The 23,811-nt window shown below is 43.2% G+C and overlaps 1 protein-coding gene across 1 annotated transcript in view; it reads left to right on the top strand.

The window, feature by feature from the left end:
• Window positions 1–23,811, top strand: part of cpped1 (calcineurin-like phosphoesterase domain containing 1) — a 75,758-nt gene that overhangs the window by 10,162 nt on the left and 41,785 nt on the right. The window contains exons 3-4 of the mRNA XM_080748097.1: window positions 22,270–22,442; window positions 23,457–23,588. Of these exons, the coding sequence (XP_080604223.1) occupies window positions 22,270–22,442; window positions 23,457–23,588 (305 nt within the window). The remainder of the gene's footprint in view (window positions 1–22,269; window positions 22,443–23,456; window positions 23,589–23,811) is intronic.

Raw genomic sequence — 23,811 nt, 5'->3', positions numbered from 1 at the left:
ACTTATAATGGGAATTGCAAAAACTCACATTCAATTATTTGTCTCTCGCAAACCATGGGGGCTCGAGTTTCAAGACTTGGAGAGGAGGTTCATAATGATTTCAAGGATTAAATAAAAAATAATTGTGTCATTTGGCCGCATGGTGGCGCCATAACACCCCACTTTACGTTTTGGCCTGTAACTCTTGAACCGTAGGTCGGAAAATTAAAAATATTTTTCCCTGGATTCCTTGGGTCATGACGCATCTCCCCATATAGGCCACGCCCATTTGCGCCATGATAGATTTTCCGCCATCTTGAATTTTCTCCAAAACACACTTTTTGCTCCTTTTCCTACATATTTTCTTCAAATGTCACAAAAATCGGTACACATGATCCACACACACACACACACACACACACACACACACACACACACACACACACACACACACACACACACACACACACACACAGCTCCACTTCACACGGGTGTGATTTTTTTTAACCGTCCATTTGCAGTTTATAATAGATACAATCTCTCTCTGAATACATTCTACAATGGCTGCTGCTGTAATGTACGTTGCCCAGTATCCTCCGTCAAGGAAGGTTAGAATATAATTTTAATGTTAACATATCAGTATGCTACACATGCCTGCCCTGTAAATCTATAAACAACCCATTCCCTCAGCAGCTGATATTTATCTATGAGATGCAGAACCACACTTTCTGGCTATTCTTGGACACTATCTGATGCTGTACCTACTGATGAACGTTTTGGTTCTGTGGAGGAGACACAGGCAATATTAGTTACAGATTTTTTTTTCTTTCTCTGTAACAATGAAACCACCAGCCTGCAATACACTCTGCAGTCCTGTATTGTAGATAGTTATCTTTGCTTAGATTCATCGGTGTGTGACAGCATGGCTGGGATCTGAATTCTATCGTTTGCATGAAGTCACAACCTACATTTTACTACTAGATAACACACTTTTCCTCTGTTGAATATGTTCTTAGCCTATAAGCCTATGTAAAGTAACTCTGAAAATGAAATGTTGCCTGAATATTATGTTGTAATGTTTCTAATTCTATTTCACAATGAGCTACGTTTGTAACGGTTGTTGTTATCTACTTACATGTAAGTAGATCTACTTACATGTAATAGATCTACTTACATGTAAGTAGATAACCAACCAAACAGTATTTGAATGTACCGGTATATTTCAGTGTCACATGCCATCACTACCCCTTCCTGTCTCTTTCCCATGTCCTACCAAGGACATGGGAATTAAGTAGTTGTCATTGTGCACAAAAGGCCTGCAATGTTTTATGTTGTGTTCTACAGCAAGAATGAATGGAAAATATTGGGCTTCTCTTCCATGTCTCTAATAGAAAGCTCCAGTTGGTAAACAACTGAACTTACTGTGACAGCATGTGATGTTTATCTATGAACAAGCACCTGGATGCCTCTGAGCTGTTAAGGCAAGCTCTAGCTTTGGAAAAGGGTTCCGTTGTAGAATATATACTGTATAGGCAGAGAATGGGAATATGAAGACTTTTTGATGTATGAGTTTAGCTGGTAAGTAATGGGTTTAGCCTACACTCCTGGAGCATTGTAGTATTTGATCTATGCTTATGATACATCTCCTCCGGTAGCGTTCTCTCTGACATTGAGTTCTTGAAATAATGGATGTTGTTTGGGTGCAAGGGCAAAGTGTCTGTTAAAATTGAAGGGGACTTAAGAACTCCCTCAAATATTTGACGCCTAACATTTCTCTATAAAATTGTGTATTTTCCACACTGCGTCGGCCTGTAAGGCATGGGCTTACAATACAAACTTCAGGACACTCATGGACCTAAATATTCAACTACCCGCCCACGGGCCAAATCCGACTCCTGGGGAACTTTCCAGTGGGCCCTGGGTCACATTCAATATTTTAATGTAAAAATAAATCTTGATGGTGGTTGTACAAAAACAATGGCATTGGGATGACCGTTTTTGATGGTTTTCAAGTTTAATAATTTAGTTATAAGCATGAATACATTGGAGGCCACTTTGTTTGAGCCTCACCAATTTGCACATTCGCTGTTGCATTACAGCATGTCCATGTATGATATTTGCCATCTTAGTGCCATCACCAGTCACCAGACAAAATTATTTTATCGTAGCATAAACATGAAAGAATATGTCGTTGTAGTACTGTATGCATTCTTGAGCTGTTCAGTCAGTGTGATGGGGTCACGGTCTGCGATCAACACCATTGTAGCCTATTCTGGAGTTATTGTGACCGTCAGGTCGCACGCAAGTTACTATGAAAAGCTCCACCGGCTGTCCGTCCGTCCATCCGTCCGTCTGTCTGTCTGTCCGTCACGTCACACTTTTGCCCCTACTCTTATGTCTGCCACCGTTGGCCCTATCGATGCCAAACTTTGCACACACACTCCTTGGATGTCAAATCACAACCTCCAGCCCTGATTTCTCACATGGCCCTCTTCTAGCGCCACCATCAGGACGATTTTAGCAAAACACACCTTTGGACACTGCTCCTACAGATTCTGGCCTAAAATCACGCAAAGCGGTACACAGTATCTCTAAAGGCATGTCATCACCATGGATCTGTCCCATTTCCCATATTCCCTCCTGATTGATTTTAGTGCTAAAACCGAACAATTTCGGTTCTTTTTTTCAATCCAATACAATATATTTTTTGCTATTTTACTTACCCTGAGCTGCTTGTAGAGACGTGGGTGGTCCTGGCTCGTCCATCGCTCTACAAGTTCCGACGATTTATTCCATTGAAAATGGTTTAGAATAAAGTTTAGAGCCCCCCCAAAAAAACTCTATTTTTGCGCGACGTATCCGAGGTACAAAAACCGAACAATTCCGGGTTCTTTAATAAAATTAATAATTAAATAATCGGAGGCCTCTGCATCGCGCCGCCTAATCCAATACATTCTCACATCTTTAGAGACCTTTTTCTTTGAACTGTGTTCCTAGGGCAGCGAAAAAGTTTTTTTTGTGGCTAAATAGCCTCAAATCGGGCTTCTAGAAAAAAAAAAGCCGATAGCTAACTGTTAGCTCTCTTCCTCCGGTTCACGTTCATAACACTGTTCGCAGTGAAAACCCACTGCAGTTCTGCCTGGGTACCCGGATGTATAGCGAAGGCCTATGGAGAAATGTCTGGCACTTTAGCGGCCTCTTGTGGCCCCTGGCAGTTAACAAGTTAAGTTTGTGTATACGACGTGACGGTCGATTATCTCCCGATTAGGGAGTCTTACTGGTGTTAGTGTCAGAAAGTATTTTGCCGTGTTTGTGCAGTGTGGCTGATGCTATGACGGTTGTCAAGTCAACGTTAGAACCGTATGCTACCAACACGTGAACAAATGCCGTGCCAATTTTACAGCTTTCGTGTATTAAACTGTGCAGACAATTTAATGAAAAAATAGCTGGAGATATTATCGGCTCCCTTTGGAAAATTGCAGATAATAACAACAGGTAACAGCAATTATTGCTGACACCTGTTGTGCCCTTCTGCCACGTTAAGACCGGTCCTCCTGTCCTTGTTTTCTTTTTTTTTCAAGGTAGGACATTACGTCAACATACATCAGCTGGCTTAGGTTGTAGTTTTGTCACACGATGTGACGGGTAGAATTAATTAAACTTGCACATGTCTAAAGAATTGGAGAATCAATTTTACATTTTGCACAATGACCACTTACATAAGACAGACAAAATCATTTTGCAAGCACTTTAAAGGATGACTTCACCCATTTTCAACCTATCTTTGTACAATTGGTCCTCACTAATGCTCATTATAATATGGTACCATTTTTGTCTACTTGGTCCGTGTGGGCTGTGGACATTTCAGAAACCCGCCTACCAGTGTCATTTTCGATGAAGAATCCAAGCTAATAGAAACAGCAGGCTTTCTATTCCTCAAAAGTTTGCATGATATAATGGAGGCCATTGTTCTCATTTGACTGCTAAAGACGGAGATCTCCTTTTTATCTTTTTTTCTAGTCCCGTGCCAGGTATTTCAGGTGTTTTTACCTGTTTTTGGAGGTAGAGTTTCCCTGTTCAAAGTACCCCTCGTGCCGTGTGCACACATTCATGCGGGTGGGGCCATTTCCCCCTCTCGAAGACGGGTTACAGATGTGGGGAACAGATGTTTTGTTTTCGGGTTATTTCGTCTCCTAGCAGCTATTACCAACGGTAGCTGGATCGAACAATAGGTAAGAGCGATCTTTTAATACGATGATAATAAAAAAGAAACGCTAAAAGGAGATCTCCATCTTTGGCAGAACTTATTAACCATAATTCATAAACCCCTGGCAGACAATGTGTTTTAATAAAAATCTTGTTTAAAAAAAAAGCTCTCCTATGAGACACCAACAAAGTGCAAAGAAATAGCATTATATCATGATTATATTAGTGAGGACCAATTATATGACGAATGATAGATTGAAAATGGGTGAAGTAGTTTTTTAAGCTTTCCCATTGTCTATCTCAAAGATGAAGTTTTCTGTTGCACTCACTGCCCAGTCCTGGAATAAAGAAGACAGAAGGTCTAACAAGACATCTTCCTTCATGGAAGAGAGAGAATGGAGTGTTGAAGTAAATCCCCAAACAGTGGTTTATTACCTGCCTGAGGGAACAATCTCAGACGCTGAACCATTCCTGCTGGTGGCTGGTGTTATTATTTCCCCACTCTGCTTGAAGTGTGTTTAACGCATTGTAGGTTACACACAGATACTCAATGTTTCCCCCTCTTTTTCTGCAACACAGGGTAAAAACAATACTTGTCTACCTGGGAACGGGTGTTACACTCTCATTGTTAATTTAACACCAAGGATTCGTTTTTCATACACATTATTCTTGCAATTTCCTGTTGCAATTTCCCACTGTGATCTCCTACCGAGGAGGACTACAATTTCTTATTTCGTTCGATTACAATTTAATGTTTTAGCTTCCGAGAGGCACTGTCAAGACGGAACCAGCTTCCCTAGCAATGTATTTGCATGCAGTGTAAAGTGCCTCGCCAACAAATTAAACGGCATGTCAGAAAGAAATTACACATTTTTCATTTGAACTGTTACTTTTTGTAGGTATATTTATGTACAGAGAAACCAGTAAGACGCCCGAAGGGCGAGAAGCGACCTCGTTGCTGCTATGAAACAACAGAGACTGACACAATATGGCCATACTGTATATGTCCATTCCCAGATATGGCTTAATATTAATGACATCAGGGATGGGCATAAAAGTGTGACTCGCGTCGCGGTTGGTTGTTTAAGTTGGCAAAAAAAAAATCCCAAATATGGAGATGACTGACATGTAGATGGTATGGTAGTGTCTGCCAAAGCCTAAATTGTTAAAGAATTGGAATATGGCACTAGCTTAAAGCCTGGTATATTATTTTTATTGTGTAATTTCTGTACTATTGTGTAAATCGGTTCCTACTTTTTTGTGAATTCAACACATAACCCCCCCCCCCCCCCCCTCCACACACACACACACACACACACACACACACACACACACACACACACACACACACACACACGCAAATAGTCAAGTTCAACAATAAATATCAAAAATAATTAAATAAAATCATGGTGAAGTTTGTTGTTGTTTGGGTCATACTGTAGATATACAGTATACACATACTGGAGTTGCGTTAACAGCCAACAGGTCCTTTGGTGAAGCTAATTAAATCAGTGGCAAAGGCATAGTGGACATTGGCTCCATGTCCAGCTGCTTAATTTGATATCGGGGCACAAAAGTAACAGGCTGGCAAGATGTGCTGCAGAGCTAATGTTCAGCGCAAAGAAAGAGCCGCGAGCTGCTAACCAATGCAGACTGCCTTTTGCATGACAATTAGGGTGCTAGCATGAGGCCTATCTGCAAGGCCTCAAGGAATGGATACAAAGAGAAAGTCAGCAGGAAAGCCTCTCATTCCTCTCTCTCTGTATCTCTGTTTACATGTTTAACTCAGCCGTGATAAAGATTGGCCTAGATTGCATCATTGTGCACATGTACAGTAGAGTACTTCCAATATATATATCGTGATGCACATTGCAAAAATGTCCTTGTTTTTAAAACGATTACCCAAATGTTCTAGATCTATTCATACACGGCACAGTATATATTTACAAAAAGTGATAACTATTTTTAACCACACTGCACTGTCATGTACTTCGTTTCTGATCTTGGGAAATTCATTTATTGTCATTGTGATTAGTGGCCACTCAAAACCCCTGATACACAATCTGATTTCCAGGGGGCAGGGGGGAGCAGGACAGGGTTGGGGGATATTGTGTTAAAGATTTACCATGCATGTTATTATGGTAATGAGGAGTGCAGAAAGGAATGCTTGTGTTTTGCATTTGAGATGAAGAGTTGGACCTGTGGCTCGCAGCGCCAGATATTTATTTGAGACTTGCAGTTGACCTGTTATTGAGAGAATTTAATTAAAGACCATTATAGGAGAGAATAAGCCTCTGTCATCTTACGGGACGAAATACGTCACAGCGCAGAGCTTGCCACTGAACTCGATGCCAACATGGACAACTTAGGCTTAGTGTCAAAGAGAAAAGTAACTTGTATTTGAGAATATTATGTTTTTTTACACAGATACACAAGTTGAGACGTTAAAAAGATCGATGTAATTACCGTATCTCCTCTATTGAAACAGCTCCCATTTAAAAGTCTGTGTCTGTGCTTGATGTGACAGCATCATATTGTAACTCCGTTTTCAGTACAGCGTTTGTCTATACGGAAGGAACGCTGAAAAAAGAATGCTGCTGCGACCTAGCACCCAAGGATATTTTGGAAAGCAACGACATATGATCAGAAACTGTATTTATTACCCGTAAAATACATAAATAAATACATTTCCAGTACATTTACGGTGCCTATGACTATGTCCTATACGGTAAATAAAAGAATATGTGTTTACTGTTTAGAGAAGTTAAATTGAGAAGGTTACCCGCTTTGACATTAGAATCACAATCCTATCGTTAATGTCTCGTATGGAGGGCAGAGACACATTTTGTGAGCAGGCATATGGAGAACAGAGATATGAGGTACCAGATCCAAAGGAGATTTGTAAATATCGGATTAACAGGCTCGATCTGATTGTGTATTCGAAGCCTTGTCCTTTCCCATATTTTCAGCCTCGACTTCATTGCCCTGCACTGGGTTAGGAATTGATGCTCATTCCAGTCGCGCTACGGAATTAGCATAAACATTAATTCAAGTGGGCTTCTGTTCCTGGTGGGGGGACTTTCCCCACCAGCGCAGAGATCTGGATTTGCTTACTGTCAGCAGTACCTTCACCCAGTGAAACTCTTTACTGTTAGGAGAAAGGAAGCTGCTGTTGACTCCATGAAGAGATGTGTGATTGTCTACTCCTTCCCCAGGCTTATATTGGGGGTTGGCAGCGACACAGGCTGCAGTACACATGGGGGGATTTGGCAATGTTAAAATTGGGAAGGAAATAGAAAAAAATTATTGTTGTTAAAAAACAACAACACCATTGAAGGCCTTTCTCGAGGGGAATGTATTTTCGCTCCTGACTGAGTTCAGCGAGAGTATGATTTACCCAACTGAACTCATTGGTTGTATATCTTGACGGCTTGTGGCTCGACCTGGTTAAAGGCTAATCTAATCATTTGAAAGGTTATTTTGACCTACACCCTCTGGTGATGCCCACAGCCACAGCCAAATGCCTGTTGAGCCGAGCTGAGCTGCACCACATTGGGCCAGATTTGTGGTGGGTTGCCCTTGCAAGGCTAACTCCACACAACACCTGCCCTTCCTGTTCTTCTTTTCCTCTTCTCTCTGAGCTTTGTGGCACTTTTTCTTAGGGACGTGACAGACATGTTGATCACCTTTGAGATTGTTTTCTTTCAGATCAATGTTTCAAAGCCCTAATGTTTCAAATGTTAATTCATTTTAATTACCCGTGTTTACTTGACAAATCCTAGTCATGTCTGTTATTTGTTAATACAGTTGATACATTTTTTGTTTAGTACTGTGTTGTTGAAATGTCGGCAAGAGAGCAGTGATGTTACTAGGTTTTCAATGTAAGCTGTGAGCTTGTAGATCGGCTATTTTCAAAATGTTTGCCTATTTCTTATATTTATTTTACAATTTGGCTAATGTTTGAACTTAGAACTAGGATTTCTAAATACACTAGGCTACAGACACCCATTTAATTATATTATATCACTGGGACCCCAATTTATATTAAATGTTAAAATACTAGAGTACAAATGGAACAGGTCCATTTGGTTCCATTTGTTCACCGAGTTACAGACCCATAAAGTTCTATTTGGTTCCTAACTATCATTTATCTGGGGACCCCCTGGAACTCCCTCAAGGACCCAGGACCCCACTTTGAGAACCACTAGTGAAAATAGTTTTTAGCTGTTCCAGGTTTAACTGATAATACATCTTTACAGTGTTTATCTTACACAATACATTAAAAAACGAATTAAACTATCTAAACTAATATAGCAACTTAAAGCTATACTGTGTAAGATGCCCAACTAGTGGTCATTTAGCCTGACACTTCAGTCCGCACATCACCCCCCCCTGCTGGTGGGTGGTTTGTAGTGTGGACTGAAGCTGCACACATTTTAATCTATTTCGAAGGCGCCCGAAGAGCGGGCGCATTGAATGGGCCAATCAGGGTTGTATGCTTGGGGCACGTGTGTGGCTGCTCCGGTCCCAGCCCCCTCCAAACAGAGCTCTTGAGCTCACGTAAGACTCACTCGTGGACTCTGATTGGTGTCCTCTGCCCACGTGAGAGTCTAGTGGACTCTGATTGGTCCGTGAAAACTGTCATGGCGGAGTCAGACTTGACTCGTATTATTTTAATAAACTATGAAATAGTGCCGTTTCTTCACGTTTTAATACCATTTTGCACTAACGTAAACATGCAGACATATAATATGTTATGAGAAATAACGTATTTTTGCAATGTCACGCCACGTCGCCGTCACGCGTGTGTGTGTGTGTATGTGTGTGTGTGTGTGTGTGTGACGTCAATAGGCTTTAGCCCCCCCCCGCCGAAATGGATTGTCTGCCCGGAATGTCAGACTCTCTCCCCCCACGTAGTGTGGTGTTGAGATGTCGGACGCTAGCAGTCAGGCAAGTGGTCATTAGCCCTATAGCAAACCGCGGTCGCGTCCGCGTCTTTCGGCCGTTTTTCGTACCTTCAGACCCCCGCGTCTGCCTCCACCTCGCTGAGATCTATCTTTTGAGGGGTCCCTTGTTCCTGTGCGTTCAGTAATTCCAGAGATACGGACTCCTTCACCCTGCCTGGTAGGCGAAATTACCTAGAGAAGGGATGGTACAAACGGGCGACAACAAATATGGCTGCCATAGCGACCCCACTTCAAGATGCGCTGTGATTGGCCGGCAGTTGTATAACCCTCGCTGTGATTGGCCGGTAGTGTGATGACGCAATTTTGGCGCGAGATCCGGTCCACGGCAAGGATCGCAGTTTACATATATAGAGAAGGCTTTACAGGCTGAAATTCACAGAGTGGGTGTTCTAAAACTTTAGCGATTTAACAGTTAGGACAATTTTAAGATTTGTTTTATAAAAAAAGTTACATGGTACAACTTTAAGTAGAAGAAGTAAATTATTTTAACATGGACTCCAATGGAGGCGCATCCCCGGGACCCCAGGACCATGACATGAATGAGTCCCTGGGCGGCGGGATGCGCACGTAATGACATCACTGGGACAGCGTGGCTCACTTAAATCATGCTGAAATCCTGTCCTACGATGTTTTACTATAAACCCCCCACTGTCTTAGTTATGGAGATGGCCTGTCTGAACTCGATGTCCATGGAGACACTGTTAAAATTCTACAAGGTGGCGGAGGTGCTCTTTCCTCCTTGCGCTGAATCACACACTGGGGTGATGTCTTCTTTAACCCATTTAGGCCTAGAATTAGAAGGATTCAAAAGACACTTATAGAATCGGGTCAAAATTCTAATGTTCACGACTTTTCAAAAATAGCAGATCTACGAGCTCGCAGCGCGGCACTCGGTGCCGCGCTGTGAGCTTGTATATCTGCTATTTTTCAATAGTTAAAGCATAAAATAATGATACACAAAATGTGTACCCGTTCTAAATGGGTTAAAGGGGTCATCATTGGAAGTATTGCCACTATCATAATTCCATCTGTGTTGCACAGTGCTTGCACACAGTGAGTGATTTATACACCATTTTTTTTTTTCATTGGTAACACTAAATCCGTAAAGTCCTGATTTATACTGTGAAGGTATCGCTTGATGAAAATAGCACTTCAAGCTCACCATGCGTCATGTCAAATAGCGTGATTTTATCACAGATATTGGCGTGTGATACACAAACCTTACACTGCATATTTTGCAGTGCAAAGTTTCTTTCTTGTAGTTTGTCGTTTGCCCCACATCACAGTCCTACGTATGTGAGGTCTGCAGCTTGAACTCATGGAGCGCATACATGATCTGACATTCCCTCTATGGTAGTTCCCTCTAAGTATAGTTTTTGATCATTTTGAATTGGCTTTTTTGGAAAACTTTAAAGTTATAGAGAGAGTGTGTGTGTCAGTGTTGTTTTTGACAGCAAATTTTGATTTAGTTTTAGTCATAGTCTTTTGAATAAAATGTCATTTAGTTTTAGTGACAATTTAGTCACCTGAAAAGTTTTGGTTTTAGTCTAATTTTAGTCAACTAAATATCATAAGATTTTATTCGACTAAATCTACAGTTGATTTAGTCACCTAAAATGTATTTTGGCAGGCCTTGATGACATTGTAATGGCTGATTTTACACCGATCTACATGCTCACAACGCGTTGCAGCGCGACGCGTTGTGAGCTTGTAGATCTGCTATTTTCAGCACACAACACCTGAGAGCAACCAAACATAAAATGACTCTCTTTTCCAATAGTCCCTCCCTAATGTTTTAGTCTAGTTTTTATTGACGAATTTGTCAATATATTTAGTCTTAGTTTTAGTCATCACAGCTTACTTTTTATTTCGTTTTTATTTAGTTTTCGTCAGTGAAAAAAACACAGTCGACCAAATTTTTAGTAGTTCACAGAGAATGCCTCCAAGGCCCCGGGTTCACAACATTCACACCATGGAGACTGCAGATGCTGCCCGTCAGGGGGGCGTTTAGAAACCGGCAGGCTTCGGGGGCCTTTTTAAAAAGACACCGCGGCCACGCAAGCCATCCATCCTTACTGTCACCCCCGAAGGGGCAAGTTGCGTGTGCCATCTCCATTACGACTCACGTCTGTCACACCACTCACACAAGCACACAGACCAGGGCGGCGATGGTGTCCTAACAGGCATATACACACATGTGGTGTTTTATTGACTAGGGGATACTCCTTACCCTTCTCACCCGTCCGATCTCTAAACTGTATAAATACCCTTATGCAGCCTTATATATGTCTTGGTATTATGATTTCACCCTTTGCCCCTCTCTGATTGGCTACGGTTATACACTGCCGTGGCCCGTGATTGGCTACGGGGATAAATGGCCCGTAACCATGGCTCGTAACCGCACAGACGGACAGAGGTTTCTGGAATTTATAGATAGATAGAATGAAGGAAGATAGATAGATAGATAGATAGATAGATAGATAGATAGATGATTGTGCATGTGTGCGTGTAGATAGATAGATACACACACACACACACACATAATCTGTATGTGATGTATGTATGTACCGTATGTACAGTATGTATGTAAGTGCATACAGTATGTGTGCTTGGGTTTGGAGGGGAGATACTTTATGTTAGAGAGCCCTTCTCTGGCTCTCAGCTCACTGACATTCATATGGGACTATGAGTGTTTATTTGCTGCCCAGAATGAACGGGCAGCAGCCGGGGGGAACTGGCTTGTCAAATGGCATCGCCAACACTGCTGCCTGTTGCTGACAGGAAATTGGCAACTGATTCTCTCTCTCTCTCTCTCTCTCGCACGCACGCACACACACACACACACACACACACACACACACACACACACACACACACACACACACACACACACACACACACACACACACACACACACACACACACACACACACACACACACACACACACACACACACGTGGTTCTCTCATGTGCTTCTTCTCCCTCTGTCGCTGTCCCTCTGTTTCCCTGTTGTCTCTCATTCTCTCCTACTGTTTCTTTTTTCCTTCTCTCTGGCCTTTCTCCCTGCCCCTTTGGTATTTCTTCATCCCTTCTTATTGTCCTCTCCCTTGTCTCTCTGTAAGCTCTCGTCCTCTCTCTCTCTCTCTCTCTCTCTCTCTCTCTCTCTCTCTCTCACTCTGGTTCTGTCTGTTGTCTTTAGTAAGCACAGCTGCCATCCCTTAACTCATACCGCACCTTACCTTGACAACCTTTCATTTGCCAAGATGACTGTGGGGAAAACACAGGGTTTATTCTAGCCTATAACAAGTATGTTTTAAACTGTGCGTGCGTGTGTGCGTGCGTGCGTGCGTGCGTGCGTCCGTTTGTGTGTTATCCTTTGATGTAAAAAGAGCTTGCAGCAAAGGAAATTGAGCTATAAGGGATTCGGTGTTCGATCAATACATCCTTCCCCTTTATCAAAGGAATACGAGCGGGTATCTACTGTATACCGTAGCTAGTGATTGGAAGAGCATGCACTAGGCAGCACAAAGCACACGCTAGCACACAGAAGTGCACACACACAGGCAGGTGGGCGGACTGATAGGCCCCCGGCCGGTGATAGTTTGATCCGCCCAGGGTTTAATTTGCCCTCCAGTCACGGCGTTCCACTGGGCTCCATGCTGGGCTCCATGCTGGGCCCTGGTCATAATCTGACCAAGCCTTCCCCCCCATTACGGAATCTCAGGCAGCGTGCGCTCTGGATGTGAGCTCAGAGCGGGCGGGTGGGGGGTGGGGGGGTGGGGGGGTTATTATCCATGCTCATTATTGACAGACAGCTCTATGATCCTATGCCGTCCCTGCTCAGCTCCAAGCTTTACCCCCAGGAGATGCCTCCTCATCTCAAGGACTTCCTTCGGCTTCCTTTCCGTTCCCTCCCTCCCTCCCTCCCTTCCTCTCTCTATCTACTGTTTCTTCCCCTTCGTCTTCTTGGGGGGGGGGGGGCTGAGTGTGCATGACGAAAAGGAGAGATGGGAGGGGGGGGGGGTTTGAATAAGAGATGGAGGGCTGTGATAAGATTAGAGAAGCATGCTGGCCCTAACGCTCTCCTAATGAGCACTACAAAGCATCGCAGCCTTGTCCCCATGGGGCCTGAGTTGGGGTGACGATGGGCATGATGCCGCGTGTACAGTATGAGCAGCGTGTGTCATGTGCACACGCATGTGCATGTGTACTCGTGTTTCAATGTTGGGGTGCATGTGTGTGTGTGTTAGGGATGGGACGATATGAAAATGTCATATCGCGATTATTATGACAAAAGAAATCGCAATTTACGATATTATCAAGATCAAAATCCATTATCCTGGGCGGAACATTTGCCAAAAAATAGCAGATCTACAAGCTCACGACGCAACGCGTTGTGAGCTTGTAGATCGGCTATTTTTTGGCAAAGACATTTGTTAGAGAGTGAAAAAAAGACTGTATCAAGTGCGTATATTATAAGTACCTTTTACCAATTATAGAGGGTTTAAGTGGTACCAGATATGCAGCTCAGCAAATAAAAGGTGAATTGATCCCAGTGCATGATGGAGGACAATATCACGATAAATAAGATCTCCACAATACAATTATTGTGAGTGTTTTTTATCGCGATATACGATAATATCACTTATCGTCCCACCCCTGGTGTGTGTGTGTGTGTGTGTGAGAACCCATACATGTGTCATTACATGTGTGCCGGTGAAGTGGAGGGTACTGTTTGGCGTGCATACCCTCACGCACACGTGTACAGTATATCACTGAACGTGTGTGTGTTTATGCGTGCGCGAGTTTGGCAACCTCCCGAAGGTGACATCAAGGAGGTTGTCCTAGAACTAGCTCTCACCCTCTCCTCAGCCGTGGAAGCCCCCTAATTGCCGTTGAAGGCAGATAAAGTGGGTCTCCATGCTGGTCTCTCTGTGGAATTGCGACGCTTGGGCACAGAGGAGAGGAGAAGCGAGTTTGAAGGAGAGACATCAGAAGGGGAATTTGTTTTCTGCACGGATGGAGACATAATGCATTGTATATTGATTGTGTGCGTGCGTGCGTGTGTGTGTGTGTGTGTGTGTGTGTGTGTGTGTGTAAGGACTGCTCTCCAATGGGGAGTACTCCTAATAGGCTCCTGTGGGGGCTCAGGACGGCTTATACAGTAGGAGCGGGGCACTGACTGAGGAGTGCCACGGGTAGAGGAGCGTTTACGGTACTCCATCTCAACTAAGCACGCCATCACCAAGTCCGGGCCTCTGCCACATCAGCGCAACGTCAGCATCAACGCTTTCCTCCGCCTCCGTGGGTCATAGATTTTCGAGGTGCCTGTCTCTTTCGATATCCCATCGTTTGGCTTTATAAAGTGTGTGGCAGCAGAACTTGGAGGCCTCCGTGTGTGCCTCTAATGATCAGTCTGTGAGTGAGAGGAGGGCCATGTTGGGTGGGCTCGGCGCAAACTTGTCAAGGTATTATAATGGCTTAAGCACTTTGGAAAAGCATCCACAACTTTTGAGTCAAGGCTACAGACAGCGGGTATTATTGGGCTTTTATTGGACGTTTTATATGTTTTTGGAAAGAACAGAGAAAGTCATGGCAAGATTACTTTATTGTTAAGCTAGACGAACACAATTTAGGTGTGGCAAAGCACACATTCATCACAATCCAGAGCCAATGAACAGTTTTATCTTGCTCAAGGGCAGCAGTGTTGGATGTGATTCCCGCCACCCTCCAGTTGCCAGCTCGCTGCAGCAATGGTCCGTCTCTTTGGCAAAATCTTTGCCTCAAGCCATCCTGCCGCCAATAACAAGCACAGATATAAACCAAGGGTCTTCAACAGGGGGTCCGGGACCCCTAAGAAGAGAAAAAATCATAGCGACATAAGTGTTAAGTATTGATGTTTCAAGTGGTTAAATATCTTAAAACACATTGACATGAATCCAAAATAGACTGATGATTTTGCTGTCAAACAACAAAACTATGAACAGGTTGTGGGGGGTCCCTGCTTCATCTCTCTCTCAACTTAGGGGTCCTTGGCCTGAAAATGTTGAAGACCCCCGATATAAACAGATGAAAGATGAGACAACTTGTGCACCATGGAACAGAACACCTGACTACTCAATGTGAGCATTCATTCTTAGAGTTAACAGATCAATCCTCATCCCGCCTCACAGTTGAGGGCGAAGCAACACGAGGCGAGCACTCGCCGCTGCGGCATGTTCCCTTGAGCCACCGGGGAATATTTCACGAACAATGCTGTCGCTTTCACCTCAACAGGGTCAAGCGGCAGCAAGTGCCCCACCTTAGAGGCGACCTCCGTTTATCTGAGGCAAAGCGTCTCAAAGTCAGATTGATGGGGTACGACCGTGGCTCTGTCTGAGGTCTGTGGCGGGCATAGGGATGATTCATGGGCGTGTCGTGTGAGCTGATGGCTCATGGGTAGCAAGCTGGCAGCGGAGCCAACGGGCAGCACTGGCTGAAGGACGATGTGTGGCACTCCTGTTTCTGTCGGGGCCAGTGGTGTCAGTTCAGCAAAAGCTAGGGTATGGCAAAGATGGGAGTCCTCATGGAAAAGAGGCATTACATTTTGTATAACACGGTTCTATTGTGAAAATAGCAGATCTACATGCACACAACGCCTCGCGCTGCGAGGCGTTGTGAGCATGTAGATCGGCTATTTTCACAATGTCTGACAAAAAAACTTTTTTTCATTTTTTTTTTTCAGTTTTTTACACAGGTTTCTACGGTTTCTTTGGCTGGATATGGCAGCCTGGAATGGTTGTTCAAGTGCAGCTAAACTTAATATGTTAGTAAGCGTGCCACAATTAACAATAATGCATTGCACTTTGCACCTGTCCTGTGCAGCTGACCTGGGAATATACCATTTTGTGAAGATGGGGAGAATACAAGTCTGGAGAATATAATCATAATACCTTGTTAAAGTGACCATTTTGTTAAATTTTGCATTTGTAGTTATTTTACTGTATTTAACAACATAATAACCAGCGCAGATAGACAAAAAGATTTATATTTAAAAGTAACTTTTATTTTCCCCCCTGGACCCAGGGTATGGCAGCTGCATACCCCTGCCATACCCAATTGACGCCCCTGGTCAGGGCCTTTCTAAGGTGAACGGCAGATGCCACGACTGTTTGAGGTTATTTGAGTTGAGCTGCTAGGGACTAATTTATGTAACCCATCTGTTCCCTGGAGTGATGCATCCATCCATACACAATACAAATACAATCCATGGTGTTAATTTAAGTCTTGAGAGTGTACACATTTGTACAGGGTTCATGGTTGATTCAAATTTGTGTCTTGACAATTACCACAGCGTTGACGCAGGGCACGGACCACCAAAACACAATGTGCATATGGCATGCTTGCGTTCAGTGTGTATGTGCTCTAATGTGTTTTCATTTATTTGACTGTGAAACTAGCGAAAAAAAGTCATATCCCATGATGCATCACGAATGCTGCTTTTGCCGACTTCCTCTTCCTCATTCACATCCATTCTATCTGGGTTCGGTAAAATGGCTTTTTCTCTGTTTGTTTTCCCTTGTTTGGTCAAGACGGTGCCATGTTCTATGGACTATTGTATTTTTAACTCACGCATCGCCGCGGTTGTATTTTTTCTTCTCCGTGTGAAAGACAAGACGTTGAACGGCCGTGAACGCGGGCCACTGCGCGCACAGCGTGCATGCGGCGTGTGCACGCCGCCACCAGCAGTTAAAATAAGAAACTTCGACGTTGAGATATTTTAATTCAAAGTCTAGTTAAAGTATAAACACCTTACATCTTAGAAGTGATGTCTGGGTTGGCTATCCACATGAACATTGTTAACCTGCGCAATATTGGGCAGAACCCCACAGGCCAGAATAATGTCGAGCACATTGCACAGCAGAGTCTTGTCTTTTTAAAGTGGTGGACTCCGGCCAACTAAGTATATGCGTACGGCTTAAGTGGTTAAATAGGTGACTGATTAAGCATCTAACCTACATTGCACATCTTTTGTTTTAAATTGCTAGATTTGATGTCACCTCTTAATTACAAACAAATACCTATTCATGTTAGGGATAATTAAATGGCACACAGTACTCAACGTAGACCTTTACAACATTGAATATTTTTACATAGTTCACATATTGTTAAATGTATTTGTGGCTGCATACAGTATGTTTGGATGCCTGTCAGATTCTCCAACCATGCCGCACTGAAAAGGTCCGTACAGACCGGGAGCGTTTATTTCATGTGATTAATTCACATTCATTTAAACTGCTGTTTGTGTTATGAGTACTGTACATACTGTAAAGATTGACCCAAACCAACAACACGGAGTGTAAAGGTCAAATAATGACAGTTTCTTCAGGGGGGGATAATGTTACAAGGGTCAAGGGGGTAAAGCAGCCTGTGTGACATTCCAATTCAAACATAACTTCTTCCTGGTCAGGGGAAATCCAAATAATCAACAGTTTAACGTAGCGTTCATTCAGTCGCTCTCCCATATTGCCTACAGAGGAGACAGAAACGACAGTATCTGGCATCGTAACTAACACAGTAAATGTGCGATAGAGCACCAGTGGAGAGTGTAATCGTTTACCGCCTGATCATGGGAGAGTAATCCTCCAACTAGGAGCGCCAGCGATGAATGAGGTAGAGCGTTGAGCTTACACAGTCAAAACCTTGATAAGATCTAACACAGCACAGCGGTCTCCAGCCTGTCAGCGGTGCTGGCCGAGGTGCTGAACTCTGCCGTCACTATGCTGGCTGGATACACTCCCCTGATCTGTGCTACTGAGGCGAGACTCCACAATGCACATGGAGCGTGATTAGCATATAACGAGGCGATTAAGCGACGTAATTGAATGAATTGAATGAATGAGGCATCACCAAAATAAAAGTTTGTAGTGAAATAATCGCAACACATTTTTGTATCGTTTATTCACACCACTCCTGATGTGTAACGACTTTAAGTCTACGTTGACTCAGAGACTTGATGTGACATTGATCAGCTACAGCTGCAGCTCACAACTTAACCCAGCCCTGGCTAGGCAACCCAGCCTGGAGGAGATACTGTATGGGCACCGCAGAGTTACCCTTTATAATGCTGCTTGTGCTTTCGGCAATTTCCATTTTGCCTGTGCAATGACTAAACATTCTAAAGAGGGCAATCAGTATTCAGTAGTACACAATTTAAAGTGCCCATGCTCTACTATTTATTGGTTGAAATCAACGCACCGCTGCTATATTGGGAGAAAGAAACAAGGAAAATTAAGTTAAGCCTTTCTTGTTTGTTGTTCTTGATGTACAGGGGCTGAAATGCTGAATACCTCTTAAACCTAACACCTGCCTGCAGCAGTAGCACCTGGAACACTCCTACGTGACAATATATAATCTGACATCTTGTGAACGCCCGCCCCACTAGCTGGATTCATTTGGGGAGACTTTGTTTGCATGTACTGGTGGTACTGGTCGAAGATTTGTGATTGGAATAATGAGTCCAGATGGCTGAGGTCTCAGCTGTCGCCATGGTTTCCAATCAGGATTCTGTTCGGTTCCGTTAGTTCCCGGGAGGACAGGCCAAATGTTAATAAAGGCAATACAGACAGTGCTGGAAATTACGCTTAAAATGCCACTACGTATTACCTTAGGCCTAAAAAAAAAAATCTTGGGTTTCCGGTTGGCTGTCATTTTAGGGCTGAGTAGGTAGGGAATTTATTTTATTTTATTTTTTATTTTTATTTTTTTGTGGGCATGATGGGTAGCAAGGAATTTTATTTTATTTCCTCATGGGAAGGATGGGTAGGTAGTTTTTTTTTTTTTTTTTCTTCTTCTTTTCCCTATGGCAATGATCGATATGCTTCTTTTTTAATATATTCTGTTTTCCTGAGTTACCAATTTCTTGAGAAGCCGACTTGTCTCTCTCAGGGGTTGACACTAAGGTCTCAGAGGCACTTGCCCGTCGGGCAAGTACAGGTCATGTTCTACTTGCCCTCAGGTCATGGCCACTTGCCCTCATAATCGCAAAATCGTAACATTTGAATTAACGTTCATTTTAACGTATTTGTTACCTTCTACTTGCAGTGATGTTGCTAGGTTTTCAATATAATGGGGGACCCACAGGTGGTCATTCAAATAGGTCCCAGAAAAAAAATATGGGTCCCCAATTATGTTTTTGAGAGTTGTGAGCTTGTAGATCAGCTATTTTCCAACATTTGCATCTTTCTTGTATTATTTTACAATTTGGCTATAGTATTTTTTTTTATAGTATAGTTTGGTTACTTTTGATGCAGCAATGGTCTTTTTTTCTTGTCTTTAAATTTATTTAAAAAGTCCTTAAATTATTACTTCGTTGTCATCTAGGGACCCCCCCAAAATCATTTGGAGACCTCTGGGGGGGGGTCTCGACCCACAGGTTGACTCACTTGACTGAAGTGGAAGGGAGAATGTAGTTTTAGTGGATGGACCTCTGGGGGGGTCTCGACCCACAGGTTGACTCACTTGACTGAAGTGGAAGGGAGAATGTACTTTTAGTGAATGAATGAAAGTGGAGCAAAGATATCTGTTTCTAGACAGTTAGAAAGTGTTTATTGCCATATTGCTCTGGTGTTTTCTTTTTACAAACTGTGATTCTCTTCGAATGCTTTATGCTTGTGTCGCAACGTGAATGATCTGAAAACAACGTTGCGCGTCAGAGCGGCTCTTGGCTCGCACCGATGCCGACTACCGTGTGCGGTTCGCGGCTAGCTTTTCTGCGTGGTTCGCTGAAAAGAGAGGCGGCCACGGCACGTCGCGATGGTAAAATCTTGCTCTTTCGAAAGACTATCATTTCGTCCGGAGGGTTTTACCGACTCACCCGATGGAGGTTAAGGTTAGAGTTGGGTGTAAAAAAGATGACATGTAGAAACAGCGAAGCTATCCCCGTCGCGACAGACACTCTTTGGAGAGAGGATTGATCCTGCAAGCGTATTCACATTTAGGTTTTGCGCGAATGATGTGATCTTGTAGATTAGCTGTTTTCGACGGAGGCACAGAGCACGCACGTGTTTGCGTGTGTGTGTGTGTAGGGACTGGGGAGGAGGGATGGACTGAGGGGGGAGAGAGAGAGAGACGGAGCTGACGCAATGACGCATGAATAGTAAAACAAAACATTTGCGCACATGATATTTTAGTCGAAAGAAAACTTTGATTAAACTTCGCGAATGTGGTCGCACCAAATATATTTTTTGTAAGACGTTTTTGATCGACTCGGTCGGATTTTGACTTATTTTTTTATTTTTATTTTTTTTCACTCCAAATGCCAATAAAATCATCTGGGTCGCACGTATTTAATAGGGTCGGTCGCCAACCGGAAACCCAAGATTTTTTTTGTTAGGCCTTATCCAAACTGTGCTCCACTAGTTGAATTGTTCCCATCTGTTTTGTTGTTGTTGTTTTTTTGTCACTTTTGGTTTGATTTGGAAAGAAATGTATAATAGTGCTTTTCAAGTTTTTGAAATGTCACCAGTGTGAACCATTTTCACTTTCATACAAATGTCAAATTCATTCCAAAAACTATGACTATGCTTTGCTAAAGAGTGACTAGAATGTTAATTATAGCATTAGTGTAATCCGCTTTCTATCCAGACTTGAATACATACTGTATATTTGATGAAAGCATGGGATGTACTGGTATACATAAGGGGGTGGGGGGCTTGTGTATGTATGCAAAGTTGTCCCAACAAGGGAAGTAAGACAGGTGAAAATCCTCATGCTTTATTTTTTATAACACTCTTGTGTCTCTGTTATGCATAAGATGTTCTGCTGTAAAAGGCTCTTAGCCTGTCCAAACATCTAAGGAAGCCACTCTTTTCAAAACTAGGCCAGTAAAATAATTACACAGATGAATAAAAGAAAAGAGGGGGGAGAGAGAGAGAGAGAGAGAGATGGCTGATAGATTTGTTTGATACACACTCTAAATTATAAATAGATTTTTCTCTGCTCTTTGCCCACACAGGTTCCGTGTTCACTTCATTTCATTTTAATTCTTTCTATTGATTTTTAGTTTGTTGCTTATTATGACAATTATCTTCTTATCATAGTTTTTGAGTGGTGCTAACCACTCCAATACGTGGCTTTGTCTGTATGTTTTTCTAATGGGTTCCCCATGGTATCAAAGCTCTATAAGGGAGGCTTCTTTAAATACGGCTTGCATTCACTATAGCTCTGCTTGTGTTGTTGCCTGCTTCGCATCCGCTGCTGCTTAGCTGCCTCCTCCACCCCGGCCTCCACCATTTGATCAGTCTGGCAATGTGATTTATGTCTGCGATTCATGCTTGTATGTTAAAGCAATTATGACATGCTGTTTTTACCACTCATAAAAGTCTTTGTCCCTAAAACGTGTATTAAAATGTTGAAATTGAAAACTCCACTCCAGTGAGCCATGGCAGGTTCTCTGTGTTCTGTTGCTTTTTGACTAGCAAAGATAATATACCTAAACTATAAATACCGAAACTAACAGGTAAATGGTGCATTGGAACAATACAAACAAAGGTAACAGCAAAGGTGATACACCCTCCCCTCTAACCACACCCATCCCCGACCATGATGCGTTCATCGGGAGGCCAATGAACTCACTTTTCTGAGCCTAATTATTTAGGCTCCGGCACCGAGTGCCGCGCTGCGAGCTTGTAGATCTGCTATTTTTGAAAAATCATGATTTTCTTTGAATATACTGTATATTTTTTAAAAGCGAAACTTTGTAACTTAAATATTTGCTTCTGGGTAGTCCCTGGAACAACATATTTTGAGATGGAGGTCTGCATCCAAATACATGTAATTTTGGGGGTCCTTGACATGTAAATGTTTGAGAACCACTGATTTAGAAGAAGGATTTAGAAGACATTTATAGAATCGGGTCAAAGATACTCAAAAGCTTGCACAAATGTTCACGATTTCTCAAAAATAGCAGATCTAGCTTGTATATCTGCTATTTTTTAATAGTTAAAACAAAATAATGGTTGAAGTGGTTCAAATCTAAAGTGAAACTGATTTGCGTTGAGGCCTAAATGGCCGATTTAGAGAAAATGTTAAGCATAGCTCTAATGCTCTGTTATCTCTCCCCTTCAATGCCCTCAGGCACGCCCTTCAGGGCGGCTCAGGAGCAGGACTTGAAGGAGGCCTTGCGGGGGACGGACCCCTCCATCCCGCTGGTGTTTGTCAGTGGGAACCACGACCTGGGCAACACCCCGACGCCGCAGACCGTGGAGCAGTACTGCCAGGCCTGGGGCGACGATTTCTTCAGCTTCTGGGTGAGCGAGCGCACACGGGAAAGGAGGGTTGGTTGGTGTGGGTTGGGGCGCAAGGGCTCGTGGGACGTACTGTACAGTATGTGTGGCGTGGGTCAGCCATCAGCATTTGTTATTCACCTTGCCTGCCGTCCGCGATCCGCATGACCCCACACACACTCGCATGGGAAATGTTTTAATTAAATTGAGGTCACTGGGTCACTTTTTTTTGCAATCTCCTCGACCCACGCTGCTCGGTGGTTATTCAGAATGCAGATCCGGGAGAGGCTATTGAATTGAATTGTGGTGTTTGTCGGTGGGAACCACGACCCGGGCAACATCTCGACCCCTCGCTGTGATATGAAGTTGTTTTTATTTTTTATTGTCTCATGTTTCCGACTGAGATCAGATGAGGTGTGGGGTTACCCCATGATGGGACTCGCCACGAGTCATAAGTCATCCCAGTAGGCTTTCGCCAGCATGCACTGGGTTGAGTGTTGTGTCTGTGGCAGGGTATGAGGTTGGGTTGTTGGGAGTGTGTGTAGAGAGAGAGAGAGAGTGTGTTAGGGATGGGACGATATGAAAATGTCATGTCACAATTATTGTGACCAAGAAATTACAGAGAGATGGAGAGATTTGGTAGAGTGAAAAAGACTGTATCAAGTACGTTATTTCCAGGTCCGTTTGACCAATTATAGAGGGTTTAAATGCTACCGGATATGCAGCTCGGCAAATAAAATATAACTTCACAATACATCTCCACGATACGATTATTGTGTGTTTTTTTTATCATGATAAACGATAATAACGATTATCGCCCCATCCTTAGTTGGGAGTGTGTGTGTGTGTGTCTGTGTGTGTGTGTGTGTGTGTGTGTGTGTGTGTGTGTGTGTGTGTGTGTGTGTGTGTGTGTGTGTGTGTGTGTGTGTGTGTGTGTGTGTGTGTGTGTGTGTGTGTGTGTGTGTGTGTGTGTGTGTGTGTGTGTGGGATACACAAGCATTTCCGTGAAAAGCTCTCTCTCTCTCCTGCATGTCCCAGGTGGGTGGGGTCCTGTGCCTGGTGCTGAACTCGCAGCTGTTCTTCGACTCGTCGGCCTGTCCGCAGCTGAAGGAGGCACAGGACACGTGGCTGGAGGAGCAGCTGCAAAAAGCCTCCTCCTCTACAGCAACTGTGAGTGCTTGCCGATTGTTCTGTATTTCTGTGTTTGCTTAGTTTCATAATGTTTCAAATTTGATTTAATTTAGCAAAACAAGCAACACTAACAAGTGTGCAACAATTACACAGGAGATTATTAAAAAAATCTGTAGGCCAATACAATACTAATGTCCTGTTGAGTGTTTTAATTTGAATTTTGGTAACTGGTCGCTTTATTGTTTGCTATGAGTTCTAGTCG

The sequence above is a fragment of the Nannobrachium achirus genome (assembly GCF_963921795.1).
Source record: "Nannobrachium achirus genome assembly, chromosome: 18".
NCBI classification, from domain to species: domain Eukaryota; kingdom Metazoa; phylum Chordata; class Actinopteri; order Myctophiformes; family Myctophidae; genus Nannobrachium; species Nannobrachium achirus.
The sequence above is the reverse complement of the archived record's forward strand: the minus strand, read 5'-3'. Positions and strand labels throughout refer to the sequence as shown.